This window comes from Puma concolor, chromosome C1 (assembly GCF_028749965.1).
Source record: "Puma concolor isolate L17-30 chromosome C1, mPumCon1.1.hap2, whole genome shotgun sequence".
Lineage (NCBI taxonomy): Eukaryota > Metazoa > Chordata > Mammalia > Carnivora > Felidae > Puma > Puma concolor.
Window position 1 is genome coordinate 9,196,579 of NC_141674.1, and position 19,566 is coordinate 9,216,144.

Genomic DNA, 19,566 nt, shown 5'->3' on the forward strand with positions numbered 1-19,566 from the left:
GTCCGGCCAAGTGAGCCGGGGGGGGGGGGGGGGGATCTGGATGCCCCCTCTGCTGGCGTGGTGGTGGGGTCGCCTGTCACTGGGCTGTCACTGTCCTAACCGAAGTAGGGGCCTGAAACGGGCACTTTTTGCCTTTTACTTTAATCTGGAACGCTTTAACAAAACAGCGGGCCAAATGGTGGCTGAGTCCTGACCCTTCTCCAGGCCCCCACGTAACCACCTTCTTTCTGTCTTAAAATCTTCCTCTGGGTTCAAACCCTCAGTCACACAGGGGAGCCCCTCCACTTGCTTGTCGGAGCAAGGAGCAAGATCGCAAAGAGTTAACACTTTTGCTTTTTCGGAAAGTTATCTGTGAAGAGTATTAGTTGTTTAATAAAGCGTGCCTGCCCTCCCGATGAACCCGCCAGTGACTCTGCAGCTGGGGTCATCCCAAGTTCACGCGGTGGACTTTTGACTGCCTTCTGTGTCTGTGAAAACAGTCGGCAGCTCCTGCGGGGATCATTCATTCAGGCCTGTAACACAAAACTGTTGCCAATGGGCACCTGCTGGGCGGCTTCCCAGGAGGGCCGGGAGGGGGATACCAAACTCCTCAGGCATCTGCGGAGATAAGAGCGGCAGGGGGTCCGCTGGGAGCCCGCTCCCCGCTCCCCGGGCTGCACTTAGAGCCCACTGCCCGGCCAGCAGGCTGGTGTCAGAGTGTATCAGGGAGCCGGGGCGGGATAGGATGTGAGCTAATTAAAGGCCTTTTACAAAGAGGAGTAGAAAGTGCGTGTGTGTGTGTGTGTGTGTGTGTGTGTGTGTGTGTGTGTGTCTGTGTGCGTCTGTGTGTGTAGGAGGGGTGAGGGGAGAGGTTTGGAGTGCATTCCCCAAATTTCTAGCACATTCTTTATTCCTCTCTTTTATCCCTCAAAACACGAGAAAAGCAAAATTAAAGAGTCTGAACATTTGGTTATTTCTAGTCTTAAGCCGTCATTCATTCCGCCTTATACTGTATCAGTTTTAGTTGCTATTTGTATAGAATTACATAAACCTTTAAAGACCTGTTTTGCCTCATTTTCCAAGGAGGCATCTGTTCTTGAAATATTGTAGGTGGACTGCTTGAATTTTGCCCTCTTCCCGGGTTTGACACATCTGGGTGGTAAGTTTCAGCTTGCGTGTGCTCTAGCTTTCCCCCATCTGCTTGGAAAAGCCACTTGCCGGCTGTAGGGGGCGCTGCTGAGAGGACGGAATCGATTTCTATACAGTAAGCGCTCTTACAATAGAGTCGCTGAGATGATGGCCGTGTGGCGTTATGGTTTGCAGCGACAGGGCATGCACGATCTTGAGAATGCTGTGAAGACTAGAGCACAGTAATTCATTTTACAGTTAAACTGACTTACGGAAAACGTCACCTGACAATGTTTGATTTGCTTGCTCTTCTGTTTGTTGATTTAGCCTCTCTATCGCCCCCTCCCCCCAAGCAGTAAAATGAACTTATTTATAGACCTGGGTACTTTGAAGTCTGTGCTGTTTTCTTCACCAGCCTGGTAATGATACTTTTCTTGAAAGCCGTGTTGTTCCAGCACAAACCCAAGCCTTCATTGTATTATTTCTGATACAGTTCACATAAGCTTGACCGTGTCAAAGAAACATTTAGATCAATCTTGTACTACATGGTAACAATCCTAGGAAATTCCAATCAAAAGCCAACAGCCCGTTTCCTTCATTTCTGGACTGCTGGCGTATCTGGCTTTGTCTGTGTTCTGATAAGGAGTAACCACGATGTTAATTTTGTATTTCCTTGCCTTTGTCTCACATAATCTGTTCCCAAAACTGACCGTCCAGGGTGCTTGTTCACTGTCATGTGATTTGTGAGAGAGGGAGCCACGGAGGAGTCATTAGCCTGACCATGGGAGGTATGACAGTGGATTCTTTCTACTGGTGTTTAACATGTGAATTACCCTTCTCTTTTCCTGGGTAGGGCTGTGTGCTGATTTACACAGTTGAAGGGAATTTTGAATTTAAGCTAGTAGCCGGATGGGTAGCTTTAAAAATGTTACTAACATTTACTGACTGCTTCGCTGACTGTGTGCAAGGTACTATTCATCCTCACAGTGACCCCGTGCGGTGCTAGTCCCAGTTCATATGTGAGGACAGGGGGGCTCAGAGAAATTAAGCAACTCGCCCGAGGCTGTGAAGAGAGAGCCAGAGTAAGGGCTCAGGTTCTCTGACTCAGATCCCGCATTCTTGACGTTGCCCCTTGCAAACGCTGGACCCTGTCTAATGGGCCTCGCTGGTGGACCCCTTCTGCAGGATCAGAATTAACCATGTAAGGCTGCATTCTCAAGGAGGGGCGGGGGGAGCAGAGAATTGGAGTCAGAGTTTCAAGTCCTTTCCTGTAGTGCCCTCTGTTGTATAATTAGCTCTTTTGAAGACGCCTCCCCATCCAAGCCAAAGCATGTGGCTGAGAACCAGGGAATGCTTGAAGTCTGTCGGCTTGAGATGCCCAGTGAAGGCATTTCAACTTGGTTCTGGCTCCATGAGCAGAACTGACTACGTAGGAAGTTATAAATAACCTCACATTAACAAATCTGTTCTTTCTTGTGTCTAAACAACAAGTTTACAACTGGATGTGGGCCACTGAAAATGCCAGGCTCTGTCCTAGGCACAGCGGAAACCAACAGGAATACAACGCAGGTGCTCCCTGCTCAGGGTCCCAGTCCGGCACAGGAGAAGGTCCTGTAAACGCATGTGTGCGGGGAGCATTGTGGGTGCTGGGACGGAAGTCTGCGCAGGTCCGGCGGGGTAGTAAAGGAGGGGCTGAACCTTTCAACCCCAGGCAGGGAAGGCCTACACGAAGCATGGAATGCCGGTGCCAAATCTTGAAGTTCAAGGAGATGTTGGCCATGTCGACAGGAAGTGGGGGGGGGGAGGCAGGCCTCAAGGGGCACACATGGGGCAACCCAAACAAGGCTTGCTCGGGGATGTGAAGCACGAGGGGAGGTGGCTTAGGAGTACCAGCACCTAGGCAGTGGGCCACGGGGACGGCAAGGCGTGCCTCGTGGTCAGCGGGTCTCTTGAGGAGAAGACTGGCCCGCCATTTCAAATCCTTATGTTTCCCTTCCTCTCTCGCCTCCCCCCACTTACCAGCTCTAAGGGAATTCCAAGGGGAAGAGACGTAACGGAATTTTTCACTTTTTAAGTCTGGTGATGTCATGATTTGCCCAGAATCTGCACATATAAAATGTTAACTGTTTTGCAAGTATTTTATATATGTGGTAGAACAGTTCCATCTTTCACAGAGGGGGCCAAAACCATCAACAGTCCCCACGCCCTCCGGAAAAAACAAACCTAACTGGCTCTTATATAATTAGAGCCCAAACCAAATCACGGCCTGTTCACAGCAGGTAGATTGCAAATCCACCCCAACTGTTCTTTCTGGCATCTGGCATTTCCAATTAACCTGATATCTGCATCTACACACAGCAGAAAATCACCCTCCCCAAAGCCCAGAGCAAACACACTCCCAAGTCCTGGGTTGGGACTCGCCTAAAACAACTGGACCAGAAAGGCGGGAAGGAGGCTGTGGCCTTGTTCTTCAGCCGGGCTTTTCTGCCTAATTTGGAGCTCCACAGATGGAATGTTTGCCATCGATCCCCAAACCACGAATTAATTTTTTTCATGGGGAAATCAATTTATCGGGCCTCATTTGATCGGTCTTTTCTGCTGTTCCGCCATGTCCTTTATGGCTAAACTAGATCTGACCTAAATTTGAGAGGGAAGAGCACATTCTGTACTAGAATGTGTTCCGTGACCTTTCTACCCTCCACCCTCTCTTGCCTCATTCTCTCCAGTCAGATTTTTCTCTGGAAATCCCTTCTTTCCTGTGTCCACTCAAGGCAGGTAACAGTGTCCATTTGTATTTGGAATCTTAGTTTTTCATGTACAGATTCAGAGGGGACATTTATCTTGGTGGAGAAACAGCTGCTGTCTCGTTGCCAGTATTTGGGCCAAGGCTACCTAGGGCTCCCAGTGACTTCTTGGAACTTGAGCCTCGTGCTCGAAATTGCAGGGTGGGCTGGGGGCTGCCCCAGCTCTTGGGTGGGGAGAAGGATTGGGTCCTGGGTCCTGTGAGTCTCAAGACCAAACTTGGGTTGGGCTCCTTGACAAACGAGATGAAGAAGAGGCTCCTTGAGTAGTAAAACCTGACAGATGTCCCTCAGGAGTAGGCTCTCCGGTCCTTGCTTCCCCACCTCCATCACCCCGAACTTCAGCATCTGTGGTTGCCGCCTGTGTCCTAGACTGGGTAGACCGAGTCACTTGTATAGGATCTGGAGATGTATGCACAGAACACAAAATTTGCTGTTTCTTTACATTTCTGTTGGGTTCTCAGCACATGATTTATTGCTCTTTTCCATGGGTCATTTTTTTTTTAATGTTTATTATTTTTAGAGAGAGCATGAAAGCAGGGGAGAGGTAGAGAGAGGAGGAGGGGGGAATCCCAAGCAGGCTCCACACTGTCAGCATAGAGCCCGATGAACAGTGAGATCATGACCTGAGCTGGAATCAAGAGTCAGACACGAAGAGTCAGATGCCCAACCGACTGAGCCACCCAGGCGCCCTTCCATGGGTCCTCTTCTGCTCAGGAAGGAAAACGTGGTTCTGTACTCACTGACCATGTGGGGGTTGGCCTCTCATCCCCTCATCTCTCACAGATGAATAATTTTGGAGTGAGAGGTGTGCCTTCTTCTCACGGAGGTTAATCACTGTCGGGATGTTTGCACAGTAGAGCCAACTGCTGAGTATTCTCTTGTTTGCCTTTTCTCCCTCCAGATCTTTCCTAGCTTCAGTGTGGCCTAGCTGACTCCATCTTGGACACCTTTGCTGGGAATCAGCACCGAGAGTTTTTACGTATAAAGAGGAACTAATACTTGATCACTCCCCATGTGCTGGGCACTTTATGCCATTCTTTTTCCTTTCTTTCAGCTGCTCAGCTCATACGTTGGGGTCATCCTTGACTCCCGTCATACCACGTCTCAGGGGCGTCCACAGGCCCACTCAGCTGTACCACAGCCTCCCCCCCTGCCTCCCTCCTGCCTCCCCCCTTCACATCTGTTCTTCAGGCGGCAGCTGGAGCTACCATACACATCGAAGCTCAGCTCAGATCGTGTCATTCCTCAGCTCAGACCCCTCCCGTTCCAGTCCGCGTAGAAAATTAAGATCTGCACGTGGTTTCTTAGGCACTTGCAGCCTGTCCCGTCCTTTGCTAAACTCATCTTGTACCCCTCGCCTCCCTCCACCTCACTCAGCCCGTCATTGGACCTTCCAGCCGTCTCTCAACTGCCTGCCTCAGAACCACTGCCTTGGGATCTCTGCCCTAGCAGTTCTTTCTTCCTGGAAGGTTCCATAACCCCATGGTTTTCACCTGTATGTTCTTTGTCCAATCGTTACTTTGTCACCGAAGCTCTTCCTGGTGCCGCCTCCTCCCCCTAAAATTGCACCTCCTGCCTTCTAACACCATCTCTTATCCTCCTTACCTGCTTCATTTCTTACTTAACATCTATTATCACTTTCATTTTATTTACTTATGTGATTGTCTATGCAATTTGCATGTAAATCCTATAAGGGATAAAAGTTCTGTCTGTGTTATCCACTGCTGTGTCACCAGCCTTTAGAACGGCCAGCCCTGGCACACTGTTGACTATCAGTATGTGTATGTGTATAGAAGGGAAGAGAGGAAAGGAGCCGACAGACCCTGGGAGTCGGGCATTATCTCAGTTTGTGGGTAAGGGACCAGGTCTCCAAGAAGTTGCCCAAGATCACAGAGCCAATAAGTGAAGGCGGAATTTGAACCCAGAGGTACGACTCCAGACCTGCTGCGATTTCCACTTTCCTGTGCTGTTTCCCTAGGGGGATCTCTGCCTCCCAGTAAAATGCCTTAGAGAGAATACTTGGCTAGAATCTCTTCGTCTCCTCAGTGTCATCTGGAGCTTAATATGCAGAATAGACAAGTACCATCAAGGTCCAAAACCAGATGCCCCTCAACATAAGAAAATGTATTTGCATACATGAAGAAGCCCATTTTTAGAAAGACAGACTTTCAAGTCAAATGGCGGAATCTTTTTGGTCATTGCTTCCCAAAGCGACTCTGGGTTCATTCTGGGCTCGCTGTGGGCACCAGCACCTGTCCGTTCCAGAGTTGACACTGTCACATGTACATCCACACCCCACGCCAGGCTCTGTCCATAGCTCTGGGGATGCAAAGGTGGACAAGACAGGCGCAGCACTGGGCGTGCCTTCAACAAGCTTCACCCCGCCCCCCACCCCCTTCGAACTTAAAGGGCCACCATCACTGAATCCCTAGAGCGAGGTAGTTTTTAAAGGGAACATCTCCCAGTTTCACATTCTCATCTTGTTCTTTGAAGTTCATTTTAAGTGCATCGTGGGCTCCTCTTTGACTAACAGGAAGTTGTGGCACTTATCTGAAGATTAAGAAACATCCAAGGCAATGAATTCCTGTTTTCCCCTCTCCCTGGCCCTTAGGTAGACTTAACAGAAGTCGTTATGGTCTGAGATCCCCTGAGAGACCCCTTCCTGCCCATCAGCAAAGCCACAGGCACCCTATGCAAAAAAAAAAAAAAAAATGATAGCTCTCCCATCCATCTCAGGGAATTCTTTCTGTCTTGTCTCCTGCCTTTGCCTTGGACTTGAGATGGCTTTTGTTTTCTTCCCTAGATGCTGCCTGTTGGATACACCCTTAGGCTTTACACCTGTAGCCCAGGAACAAATGATGCCTGGGATCCTGCATCTCTGAGCGAGGTGCTAAGAAACCAGTCTTTAACGGCTACCAAATTTGTTTCCCTCTGTTTCCAGCTTTGTCTGAACTTCAAGGATATTGAGAGACAGACACCATTACGTGTTTTCATCCCTGTCTTGCCTGTCTTGTATTATTTGCTCTAGGCACATGCCTTCAGAACCTTCAGTTAATAGAAGAAATAGACAGTGGCAGCAGTGAGTTTAGAACATTCTTGTGAAAGATACAGCCACAGAGGGGGAAACGGAGCGAGTGACAGCTCGAATGGCAGGGAGCTTTAAAAAAAAAAAAAAAAAAAAAAAAGGCCCTTTTTTTGTTTATTTTACAGAGAGAGTACATGTGCATGTGCGAGCTGGGGAGGGGCAGAGGGGGAAACGGAGAGAATCTCAAGCAGGCTCCATGCTCAGCACAGGGCCCGACATGGGGATGTGGGGTTCGATCTCACAACTGTGAGTTCATGACCTGAGCCAAAATCCAGAGTCAGACGCTTAACTCACTGAGCCATCCACGCGCCCTGAGGAAGGCCTTTTTCAGATAGAACAGATTCCATTATATTTGTCAGTCTGAGAGGAAGAGGCCAGGAAGATTGGAGACATGAGACCTTCCTTCTGTATTTCCATCTTGAGTAATCACAGTTTTTTCTCCCTAAATCCAAACCACTGCCTTCTGACTATTGTTCTTTGCTTAGGTGAATAGCAGCCATTTGTAAGATACTCTTGGTTACCTAGAGATAAAGTCTGAGTGGAAGAAATGGACTGAAATTGGAGACTCGGGTACCTTCTGAGTTTAATTTTTAGTTTAATAAGCTGTGTCCTTAAAATTTTTAGAGTCAGACCTCTAAACCAGCACTGTCCAATAAAAATATAATATGAGCCACATAATTTGTATAATTTAAGATTTTTCTAGTAGAATTTTTAAAAAAGTAAAAAGCATAAATGATTTTTACTATTTTTACTTTACCCATAATATCCAAAATATTCTCATTTCAATTTGTAATCAGTATGTAAGAATAATTGAGATGTTTTACATTATTTTTTCACCTCGTCTTTGAAGTCCAGTATGTATTGTATATTTACAGCCTGTCTTTTTTAAAAATTTGTTTATTTACTTTTTTTTGGGGGGGGGGAGAGCGCGTGCAGGCATGCGTGTGAGCCGCTTATGCGCAAGTGGGGGAAGGGCAGAGAGGGAGAGACGGAGAGAGAGAGAATCCCAAGCAGGCTCCCTGTCATTAGCATGGAGCTGCATTACAGCATGTCTTAATTTGTCCTACCACATATTAAATGCTTCCTATGACACGTGGTCACCTTGTTGGACATTGTGGCTCTAACCTAAGAGAGGAAACTAAAGTCACATGACAAGACTTGTTACCCCGTGTCTGAATGGAGGATTTTCTTTTTTTTTTTCTTTTCTTTTTTTAATGTTTGTTTATTTTTGAGAGAGAGATAGACAGAGCATGAGCAGGGGAGGGGCAGAGAGAGAGGGAGACACAGAATCCGAAGCAGCTCCAGGCTCCGAGCTGTCAGCACAGAGCCCGACGTGGGTCTTGAACTCAAACTGCAAGATCATGACCTGAGCCAAAGTCAGACACTTAACCGACTGAGCCAGCCAGGCGCCCCAAGATTTCCCTTGTTCTTATGGGAGGAAGGAAGGTATTGAATAGAGAAAGGACCTTTATGCAGTTGGCTTTTGTCTCCACCATTGCAGTGAGGAGTTTTCTGCAAGGTTCTTAAGAGATGGCCATCCAAGTTATCTTTCATTGTTTTCCTTAGGTTATTTGTGGGCTTCCGTTTTTTCCTCTTTTCCTGCCTGCTTGCCAAAGTTTACAAAATGTTCTGTTCATGATGTTTTTGAATATGGTGGCATTTCACACACAGGCATGATTTTCATAAAGCTAATTTTTATTTTTAAAAATGAATTCTGCCTTTGGTCACATATTTAGAAAACAAGTTCCATAAACATTTTTTAATTCGATAAATAATTTTTAAATCATGGAAGAGCCCATCAATAGAGTGTCATATGGTATATGTACAGTTTAAAGGACAAACGAATCCCAGAACCTACCATTCAGTGTAAACGATAGACTAGAATAATAGGATGTTATCGAGTAGAATATAGTAAAAGGTACTAGTACTTTTGAAGCCTCCCTGATCACATTCCCTTTTTCACTGTTAACTTAAGTGGATTGGCTTTTCTTCCTCATTCCAAGACTTGTTTTTTAGGCCTGAAATCTGTAAACCTGGAAGCAGCTAATGCAGCAGGCTTGAAAAACCCTAGGTCTACAGGAAGTAGATGGCTGTGAATTCTGAATGTCCACCCCCAACTCAGCCTTTGTGGGGCTGAAAGATAGCAAAGGCAAGAACGCCTCGTCCTCAAAGGCCACCAAGGAGTTCAGGCGACAGACAAGGAGCGGAGGTTTCTTCGGAGCTGTTGGGAAATAGCTAAACTGCCATTTTATTTTTATCTTAGCCCATCTGAAGGGTTGGGAACATTTGAGGCCATTCCTCAAAGAACCTTCTTTTGCCCTTTCCTTGGAGCTGGGGAACAAGCCATGTCTCAGGAGAAATGAGGGAGGGCTTAACGTAAGTGCCTTAGGAGCTGAGCTGCTTCCCCTTCTTATCATAACCCCAGAAAGAGAGGTTCACCTTCTCTTGTTCTTCCAGGTGCCAAACACCAGTTCCGAATGTGGTGTCTTCTGTCACGTTCATCACGCTTGCTAATGAACAACTTCCTGAACACCTTGAGGTGTTGGCTTTTGAATGTCTGGTTGTCCCCAGTGCAGACTCTACCCCACCCACCCCCATAAAATGTCGAGTAGTCGTAAAAAACAGCCCCTTAGGGGCGCCTGGGTGGCGCAGTCGGTTAAGTGTCCGACTTCAGCCAGGTCACGATCTCGCGGTCCGTGAGTTCGAGCCCCGCATCAGGCTCTGGGCTGATGGCTCAGAGCCTGGAGCCTGCTTCCGATTCTGTGTCTCCCTCTCTCTCTGCCCCTCCCCCGTTCATGCTCTGTCTCTCTCTGTCCCAAAAATAAATAAAAAAAAAAAACGTTGAAAAAAAAAAAAAAACAGCCCCTTAGCTTCCACTGTGGGTTCTCTGTGACACACTCTCCGACAAGTGGGGCTGTCAGGAGTAACGTTGGAGCTGCACAGACTAGAGGAGTGGAGGCCGAATGGGACACACAGGATTGCAGGATCCTTTCTTACCCAGGAGTGTGGCTGGCTCACGCTCATTCTCTCCCCGCAGCTCTCTTTTGCCTTCATCCCCTCCCCCTTGAATCTGTATCTCCATATGTGTCACTCACTGGTACATAGAACGCCCTTGCCGGAGCAGTGGTCTTTGTCTGTAGTTAGATCTGCTTGACCAGACCAGCTGTGACAAAGCAAATCTTTGAGCTCCCCTTCCGCAAATCCTTCTGTAAGAAGCTGGGATGGAAGAGCAGACCTTTTCTGTGCAAGCAGGGGCTCTCGAAATCACTGGTCCCGACCCTCACCCTAGCTTGGCGTCCATCTTTCTTCCCAGCCGTAAATGGCGCCCACTAGTACTGTGACCTAATGTGGGGTCACATGATCCATGTAATGGACGTCTCCAGAACTTCATCCTTCTCTGGGGCCCATTTCAGATGTGATAGTGATGACTTTGGGGAAAGGAGGAAGTAGGCTACATGGCATAAGGCAAAAAAATGGGTGATGGGAGGGGGTAGGGTGTTGATGAAGGAAGGGGATTGGAGCCTGACTCTCTTTCTTGTTCAGGGATGTGCATGTAATTTTTCAGAAACTTTATCATTTCTATGCTTCTCTTAGCTTCCTTCATTTGTCGCCACCATTGCTTAGGAAAGGAAACATGTCTACTTGGCATCTGTATGCGATTTTCACTGGCATTCAGGAAGGAATTTTCCATGGAGGGAATAACAAAAATCATGGTTGGATTCCCTCCGTAGATGACCCAGTGTCAAATATAGGTAGATTCTTAGTAGACTTTTGTTGGAGGTGATCATGGTCTTTCCAGTTTCATCTGTCCAATGGGGATAATAACAGGGCCTACCTCATAGGGTTGTCCTATGGATTAAACTAACAAATGATTTCAAAGACGGCCAGCCCTTAGAACGATGCCTGATACATTAGTAAACAGTGTTGGTTCATGTTTACAATTCCAGAAGTTACACTACGGTCTTTATTCTGCCTACTCATTTAAAGCTTTACTTATTTAGAGGCGCCTGGGTGGCTCAGTCGGTTAAGCATCTGACTCTTGATTTTGGCTCAGGTCACGGTCTCACGGTTGTGACCTCGAGCCCCGCGTTGTCCGGCTGCACGCTGAGTGTGGAGCCTGCTTAAGATTCTCTCCTTCTGTCTCCCTTTGCCCCTTCCCTGCTGTGTGTGTGTATGCGTGCTCTCTCTCTCTCTCAAAAAATAAAATAAAAAATAAATAAAACTTCATTTATATGAAGAAACCAGGTGGAGACCATTTTCTTTAAAAAAACAAAACAAAACCTCATCAAGCTATGTCAAACCCTTGAAATGTATCTGACTTTGTCAGTAAGAAGCCCAGTTTACAATAGTGCCTAGCATCTCTGATTATTCTTTACGGGGTCATCCATCCCCTTCCTTCCCAGGCTTTTGGCATTAAAGAGAATATATCTATTTATTTGAAATACCAAGTACAAGATTGAAATCCTTGTGACTAGAAATGAGATAAGCTCGAGCTTCTTTTCTATTGTGAAATGTTCCATTCCATTTCTAGTTTCTGTATTTTGAGATTTCGATCTACGTATAATTGACTTCTTTATGCTTTCCTTTGTTCCAGAACGGGTATAAGGTGATTCCTGTATTACAGGATGAGATATGCAGGATTCAGTCAGGGAGGAAGGGGGAGCAGTGCTGTCCTTAGAAGAAAGAAAAGGATTTGCGGTAATAACCGTTGGCATTTACACATCGCTTCGTGTTGTTCCGCCCACCCCCCCCCCCAAGTCCTTTTAAAACCAAGGTCTCTTGGGATTCCTCCAGCGACTCTGTGGGTAGTGTTCTTCCTGTTTTATAGGTGAAGATACCGATCCCTGAAGACTGTGCTTTGCTCATGTTGACCTCGCTGATTGCTAGTGACAGAGTTGGGACCAGGATGCCTGCCTTGCTTTTCAAAGCCTGTGTGCTTCCCTAGAGTTGAAATCATTTACTGGCCAAGTCAGCCATTATGGTGTGACCCTTGGAGGGATTTTTTTTTTTTTCCCCATAACATAATCTGTCTCCTGGTTCTGTACTGAGAAACTGGCCATTTAGGCATATTCATATTTTTTCAATTTATGCCTTGTTACGATGGCAAATGGGAGGTCTCTCATGGGGTGGGAAGACTTATTCTCCTTGACTGGCACCAGCTCTACTGAAACCCACCTTCTGGCTTCTCCTGTGGGCCTCGAGGGATTTTCAGCAGTAGACGAGTAGAGGCCTGGCACCCTCAACGTGATTTCCCCTTCTGGGGAAAAGCTTATGACGGGCTGAAGGTAGGACCCCACCCCATCCCGCAGCTGGGTTTAAAGATTCATCCTGCCCACATGATTCTTTACACCTGATATAGGAAAAAACAGGGAAAATTGAATGTGAGGAAGCCGTGGCACGTGTCTGTTGTTGAACATCAGTCTTCCTGATTCCCCTGTGTATTCTGCTTACTGCTGTGGTTTTAAAGCCTTATAGCCAACTCTGCCAATCCTTTTTGAAGAAAAGGCACAATCCTTTCAGGAGAGTGCCTCAAACCACTCTGAGCTTCTAGATTAATCTGAGACAACATCCGAGTTCAAAACCGGGTCAGAGTTGCAGAATAGCAAGGGAGACTTGCCAGTTCAGCAGGCATGTGTCTTGGGCTAGTTAAGAACTGGGACAATCCTGAGGTCTGACTTTGTTGCTTATGTTGAGACCTTGTGTGCCGAGATAATTCTGGGTGGCTTTGGATAACTTTGTTTCTTAACTGCGAAGGAGTGTCTGCTGCCTGATAAGTGTTTATCCATGAAATAGCAACATGGTGTATGTAGGTCCCAGGGTCAGAGGGTTTGTACATCACCAGAGACAAAAAAAAAAAAAAAAAAGCAAGGTCATTGGCTTGGGCCTGTTACTGCTGTATAATGTGAGTCCTAGCTTTAAGAAAGTGTCTTTGTTATTCTTATGCAGGGTCTCTGTGCTGGATTCTTCCTCCTTCCTCTCCTTGCCTTAAGGGCTATATGTAATCATAACCAAGCAGAACTGAAAACAGACAAACCTGTCCCACTTCTAGTGGAGAGGAGAGAGATCCGGGGTCCAAAATTGCCTCTTTCTTGCCAGACCTCAACTTGTTCCATGTCCTTCTTTTTTCCTTTGTTTCTTTATTAATGCCCTTCCCCAGTCCCGGCCTGACCCTCCACCGTCTGGCCATTTGGTTGGCCTCGTGTCAGCGATTGATCCCCGTTGCTGGCTGGATCCTGTTCCCCGTTAACTCTTGCCTCTTTGCCACAAGGGTCTCAAGAGGGGTTTTCGATGTCAAGGCAACGCCCACACGGAGAATGGGTTCTAAGTGTGGATATGGTAACGGTGAGAGAGTGAAGTGGGGACGCCTCCGTGTGGAGGACTTGAGGGGTTGGCAGCACGTTTTCGACTGGTGTCCCAGCAGAGCCGGAAAGGACTCTCGAGCTTAAGCCTCCGTGCCACTTGTAAGAAACCTGTAAAAATCGGGGGCACCTGGGGGGGCTCAGTCAGTGGAGCGTCTGACCCTTGGTTTCAAATCAGGTCATGATCTCGCGGTTGCGGGAGTTTGAGCCCCGCGTCGGGCTCCGCGCTGACGGCGAGAAGCCTGCTTGGCATTCTCTCTCTCCCCCCTCTCTCTGCCTCTCCCCTCACCCATACTGTCTCTGTCTGTCTCTCTCAAAAATGAATAAAAAAAAAAAATTAAGAAAAAGAAACTCGTAAAAATCGGGGGCCCGCTGCCCTGTGCCAGACGCGGTGCCAGGCATTCTGCGCTAGAGCTCCCCTGAGAGTCTTGTGTTTTGCAGCTAGGTAAACTGAGGCTCGAGAGTTGAGCCACGGCCGCCAGGACACACGTGCACATCGGCCGTGCTCTCAGGCACCGGGCGTACAGCTGCGTTTGCGAGTTGACGTGCCCCCGCTTAGCGGAGCTGACGGCACCGCCTGGAATCGCAGCCACTGGTGGCCGAGCCGTGCAGTCGAGCACCTTTGTGGGTGGGAGGACGCGAGACCCCCTCAGACGGCCACGCCCCGGCCCTGCTCTCCCTTTGCCACTATTTGTGGCCACCATTTGCCCTGGTGACGGGAAAGGTACTGTCACCAGCAATTACTCGGTGGAACAAGGACGTTAAAGAGGAAATTTCCATTAGGTAAATAACTGTGAAAGAAGAACACCAGAGAAGCGGGGAGCGGGGGGGGGGGGGGGGGGGGGGATTCAAGCCCAGGCTCCTGTTACACTGGCCAAATATCTCTGGCATCCCATGCTTGCTGAATATCATAAAAGGGTCAGGAAAACTGATCGGAGCAAACAGAGGGACACAGCGTGAATTTTTCTCTTGCATTATTCCATCATCTACTTGAATTTCAGTTTTGTAAAACCAACTGTCCCGAGCCTGGCCCCAAACCCCGGGCTAATTTGTAGCGGCTCCATTTCTATGGACAATGGGATTCTTTCTGGACAGTGGGGTATTGACACTGGGTACGTCAGCCATGCAGTAGAACTGGCATCTTGAAGCGCCTCTGAGATTTTTTTACCCCCCGGTTGAAGATAGGGCTTTCCAGAAATTAAGGACTTCCGACTGTGGCCAGAATTCACAAGCGTGGTGTATGCTAAAGCTTCCTTCGGTGAAAGAAAGGACAAAAATCCGTGTTGTTTTAGCAAGTGTAAGAGCAGGTTTTCTGAAGGACGTTGTGTTCCTTGGAAACTTTCTAGTCTTCTGTGGACTTGATATCGCTACAAAATGGGCTATATTGACCTACGTCTCCCCCAAAGCTCCTTCTGGTGTCCAGGTATCGTTTTTACCAAGGAGAGTTACAAATTGTCTACATATTTCCCTCTGAGTGCTAGTCCTTCCCCAGCGTGCGAGCCTGGCCCATGCTGTCTGTCCCGGGCTTTTCTGCCCCTGGGCACATAGCTTCCGCTTCTCCGGGGATGCACCTGCCAAGTCCTGCGTATACACACCATCTCGCTTAACCCTCAACAGCCCCACGGGACCTGATTATTTCCATTTTTTTTTTTTAATTTTTTTTTTCAACGTTTATTTATTTTTGGGACAGAGAGAGACAGAGCATGAACAGGGGAGGGGCAGAGAGAGAGGGAGACACAGAATCGGAAACAGGCTCCAGGCTCTGAGCCATCAGCCCAGAGCCCGACGCGGGGCTCGAACTCACGGACCGCGAGATCGTGACCTGGCTGAAGTCGGACACTTAACCGACTGCGCCACCCAGGCGCCCCTGATTATTTCCATTTTGCAGGTGAAGAAATGGAAGTTCAGATAATGCAGTACTGTTTTCATTGGATGCCTTGTATGTATCAGGTTCTGTGCTCAGTGCTTCACGCATATTGTCTAATCCTTCCGGCATTCCCCGTGGGTGGATATTCTCATTCCCATTTTGAAGATGAGGACACAGGCTCCCAGAGGTGAAGTTACTTGTCCATGATCTCACGGCTATTCAGTGCCACAGAATCCAAAGTCAGGTGTGAAGTTTTTTCCGAGGTCCTCGGAGGCAGGAGGCAGAAGCCATCTCTGATTGAGGACTCTCAAGTGCTAGCCTAGCGCACAGCATGTGTTCTGTACATGTTTGATTGCTTGGTGGGTCAGTGCATCGCTGCTTTGTGCTTGCTCATATCCTTACGGTTTTCAGCCTTTCCCCTGCTGCCTCTGAGATTAGTTTTCCCCTTATCTGAATCTCTGCTTCCGAGCTTCACTCCCCATTTTGACATCCATGAGCATGCCCAAGAGCATCTGCTCTGAAGAGATTTCAAAGTGAGTTTGAGTCTCATTGCATTTGGCTTTTCTTTTTAAAATACACAGGCAGAACTGGGGGTGGGGCGGTAACGGATGTCCTGCCTAGTCACTGCCACACGGCACACCGTGGCTGTCATGGGCACCCTGGCTGTGTTTTGACGATTGTGTTCTAACTCAAGGACACGGGTGAAATAACACTTCCCAGCCTCAGAGAAGACCAGTGCTGGAGGGCACCGTACAGAGTGCTTACTGGAATCCCCGCCCTCTCCAGCCCGTGTTCCTACCCTGTCTTTGAGGGAGAAATAAGATACGGGGTATGATTTATTTTCCCACTGAGGTGGGGAATGAGAGAGGTGGAATTGAGTATGACTCAGTGCTCCCACAGTGAGAGAAGGCCACAAGCTTTTGGTGCCCTGGATTCATACTCAGAAGCCCGGTGGACTGGCCCAAGGCCCAGCCTCTTTGACCACGGCACCCGTCAACTCACTGGTTTCAGATTAGTTCTTATAAAGAGTCTCTCCCCGTAAAATCTGATTAACCTCTAATCAGTACGGGTTTGGCTGGATCATGGATGTCAACATCTTCCCATTTCCTGAGTTGTCAGTCACCGTTACAGGGATGAAGTCTTTGGTAATAGTCTCCTGCTAATAACATCTTTGTGTCCCTTACGTGGACCCACAAGTGACAAAAGACAAGTCCAGTTGGCTTGCGTGAATAATTTGTTTACCCACAGAGAAGTGGGAATTCAGACAGAAGTCCTAGGGTAAGTAAGTTGAGTAGGTGTGGGCACCTTTCCACAGCTACGAAGCACACAGAAGAATCCAGCATTTAGAGGAAAGAGTGATCTCTCAGGGCATCTTACCCCATCCCTGCTGTGGTCGATGTGGTATTTTTATACTGAGAACACCCGGGTCCAATCAGTGCTGGGGGAGTGAAGGGGCAGTAGCAGAATCACTTGGCAGTTAAGCTTTTGGCACGAGCTCACTCCCAAACCTCGAGTATTGAACTCGTGTTGTGGGTGGGGGCGGGGGTGGTGGTGGGCAGTTTGCCTAGAGGATTCTATCCTATTTTCTTTGGGGGGTGCAGAAAGTATTATAGGATTTTTCAATTCTTCCTAGTCAGCTGCCAGAAATCCGTAGTCAGGACCTTATCTGTTCCAAGGACAGACCTCTTTTCAAGGAAAACGAGAGTCTGAGGAAGTGGGAGAGACCCGGACAAAACCCCGGAAGGAGCGTGGGTGCCGCTGGGCACTCTTCAGGCAGAACACGCGCCTCTGGAAACATCGCGCTTCTGAGAAGGGCTCTTTCACTGGCCGCTGCCTCACCTCTTCTGTGGCATCAGGGAAAAGTGTTTTTGTCCAGACCCTGAGTGGAGAACACCAGCACACCGGCAGCCTACATGGTTCCAGAATGTAGCAGGGACTCCCGTTTTTTTTTTTACCCTTAAAACAAGGGTCACATTTTCCTCTTCTCCCTCGATTTGCAAGTGTTTCGGTTTGTGTTGCAGACCCTCATTGCTGTCCGTCTCACGTATGGGGTTGTTACCTTCCCAGCGAGACTGTCATCCTTGAGAATAGGTCCAAGGCTGTATTTGTGTCCCCAGCAGTACATAAATCTGGGCCAGGCCCACAGTAAGTGCTTAATAAAGATGTCCTAACTTGGATCGTAGATCACACACTGTCAGAGCTGGAAAGGATTTTGGAAACCACCAAATCCAGCACTCTAATTTTAAAGATGGTACCACTCCAGAAACTCATTTTGGAGGCTGGTGTTTATCTGCTGGAAAGGGGGGGGGGGTTGTTTTTGTTTATGTTAAAGCCTAGTGCAAACGACCATAATTCTAAACCTTTGAAAGGCTTTCTTCATGGTGCAGGATGTTCCTGCTGGGACTAGTAGCTGACTAATAATAACAGTAAGAATGCTGACTGGATGCCATACCCTGAGCCCCTGTCACTAATTCTTCCAGCCACATAGAGGCGTTGGTACCATCGTCACTCTGCAGATGCCACCGGGGAGGCTCGGCAGGAGGGCACCTTGCTCAGGCTTCTGTAGCTACGGGAGTGGTTGAGGCAGGACTCGAATCCGGTCTGGTCAGATGCCCAAACTCATGGCTCACGATGGCTCTCAGACAGGATCCCTGACTAAAGCCCCATTTATTGATTCACAGTGCTGGCTTTGCAACATCCCGTGGTGTCTCCATCCTAAAGGCAGCTGGAAAATTAATTTTCATTAACTTTAGCTCTCCAGTTAGACACGGGGAGACAGGGGAGGCAAGGCCTGAAGCAAATAATGATAGGGGCTGCATCTCCAGAAAGGTCAGTAATCACTGCCCTGGATTGTAAAAGCGTTTAGGCTGAGTGAAAGGAATGTGTGTTCCCCTCTCTTGCTCCAGAAACCATTGCTTTACCTCGAGTTGCTGGTTCTTCCCCTAGTCTCTCTTCTGGGCCCAGAACTCCCCCTTTCCTGTCCCTTGTGTCACAAAGCCTCGGGCCTGGTGGCTTCCAGGACATACCTGTGCAAAAAATGTCCCTCGCCAGACCAGTATGAAACACGCCCCGAAGGCCGGGCTGCCCAGTGTACTCGGCCTTCAAGGCAGGCTGTTCGCCTTGAATCTTTGCGCTGAGCTCTATGTCTAAATAGCATTCCTGTGAGTTTTCTGAAAGGTTAGTCCTGGGTCACTGGCACTTAACCCACTTGTTTTGGTAGATCCTTCCCGAGAAGGTTAATTATATATTTGATATCCTTTCCTCTTTATGCCTGAATGATGAGGATAAGTACCCTGTGGTTTATTAACTGTCACTTTAAACCTTTTCAGATTGTCTTGTGACAAAACAGAGTTTTATGTCCTTTTTATCCAGCTTTGACGGATGAGACAGCTTCTCTGGTAAAAGAATGCCAGGATAAATAAGATCTTTCCCTGATTTGTGGGGGAGGATTTTGCACTGGAAGTCATGAGTTCAAGTCCGCCATTTCGTACGAAAGGTGACCTGACCTGTTAGCCTTTCCATATACTTCATTTTCCCTTGTGGACAAATGGGGCTGGGCACCTCGGCACTCGGTACTTGCCGAAGAAGTGAAAGAGAAGACATCGCTTTAGGGCAGTTGATGTCTCTAAAAGGTTTGGCACCAAACCCTAAAGCAACAAGGTGCCGTGTTTCCTATTTTGAACCCCACTGATTTCTCTGCGCAGAGAGCCTCTGTCCTTAACATTATAGAATGCCAATACTTCCCTCTCCCCCACGGGGTCATTTTGGTATACGTTTAATTTTTTTCAGTAAATTTGCAGTAGGACCGTGGAAGGTGGATGCCATTAGGGGCGGTTAGTAGACGTTCTGTGAACCTCGTGTCCACCCGTGTCCGCATCCTCCAATCTTGTGCGTCCAGTGCCTTGAGAACCAGTCTCCTGGGACACACAGTATATGTGACTCAGCGGTTAATCTCTCTCTCCACTGGTATTTACTGAATCCCAGCTAGGAGCAAGGGAAGGTATTTATGTAAAGTCATTAAAATAGCAAAAACAGCTCTGAGGCTTTAAAACCCTTTTCCTTCCGTGTTTGATCCGTTCCAGTTTGCGGGGACGCTGTCGGACGGCTTAGGGAAGACGATGGACAATCGGCATCAGTCGGAGCGGGAGTACATCAGATACCACGCGGCCACGAGCGGGGAGCACCTCGTAGCCGGCATCCACGGCCTGGCGCACGGTAAGTCACGGCTGCCGGGAGAACGGCTCTCCTGCCACAGTTCCTCGGGGCCCTTTTCAGCCATCTGATGGCAAGCGGACATCCAGGCCGGGAGCTTGGTGTACCTGAGAGCCTTCCAGGCTGTCCTCT

General features: G+C 48.2%; 1 protein-coding gene across 7 annotated transcripts in view; it reads left to right on the forward strand.

Annotated features, from left to right (window-relative positions):
* VPS13D (vacuolar protein sorting 13 homolog D) overlaps positions 1 to 19,566 on the forward strand; it is a 260,417-nt gene that overhangs the window by 188,453 nt on the left and 52,398 nt on the right. For all 7 annotated transcript variants that reach the window (XM_025912069.2, XM_086715706.1, XM_025912070.2 and 4 more), the window contains one exon: positions 19,305 to 19,437. In XM_025912069.2, coding sequence (XP_025767854.1) covers positions 19,305 to 19,437 — 133 coding nt within the window. The remainder of the gene's footprint in view (positions 1 to 19,304; positions 19,438 to 19,566) is intronic.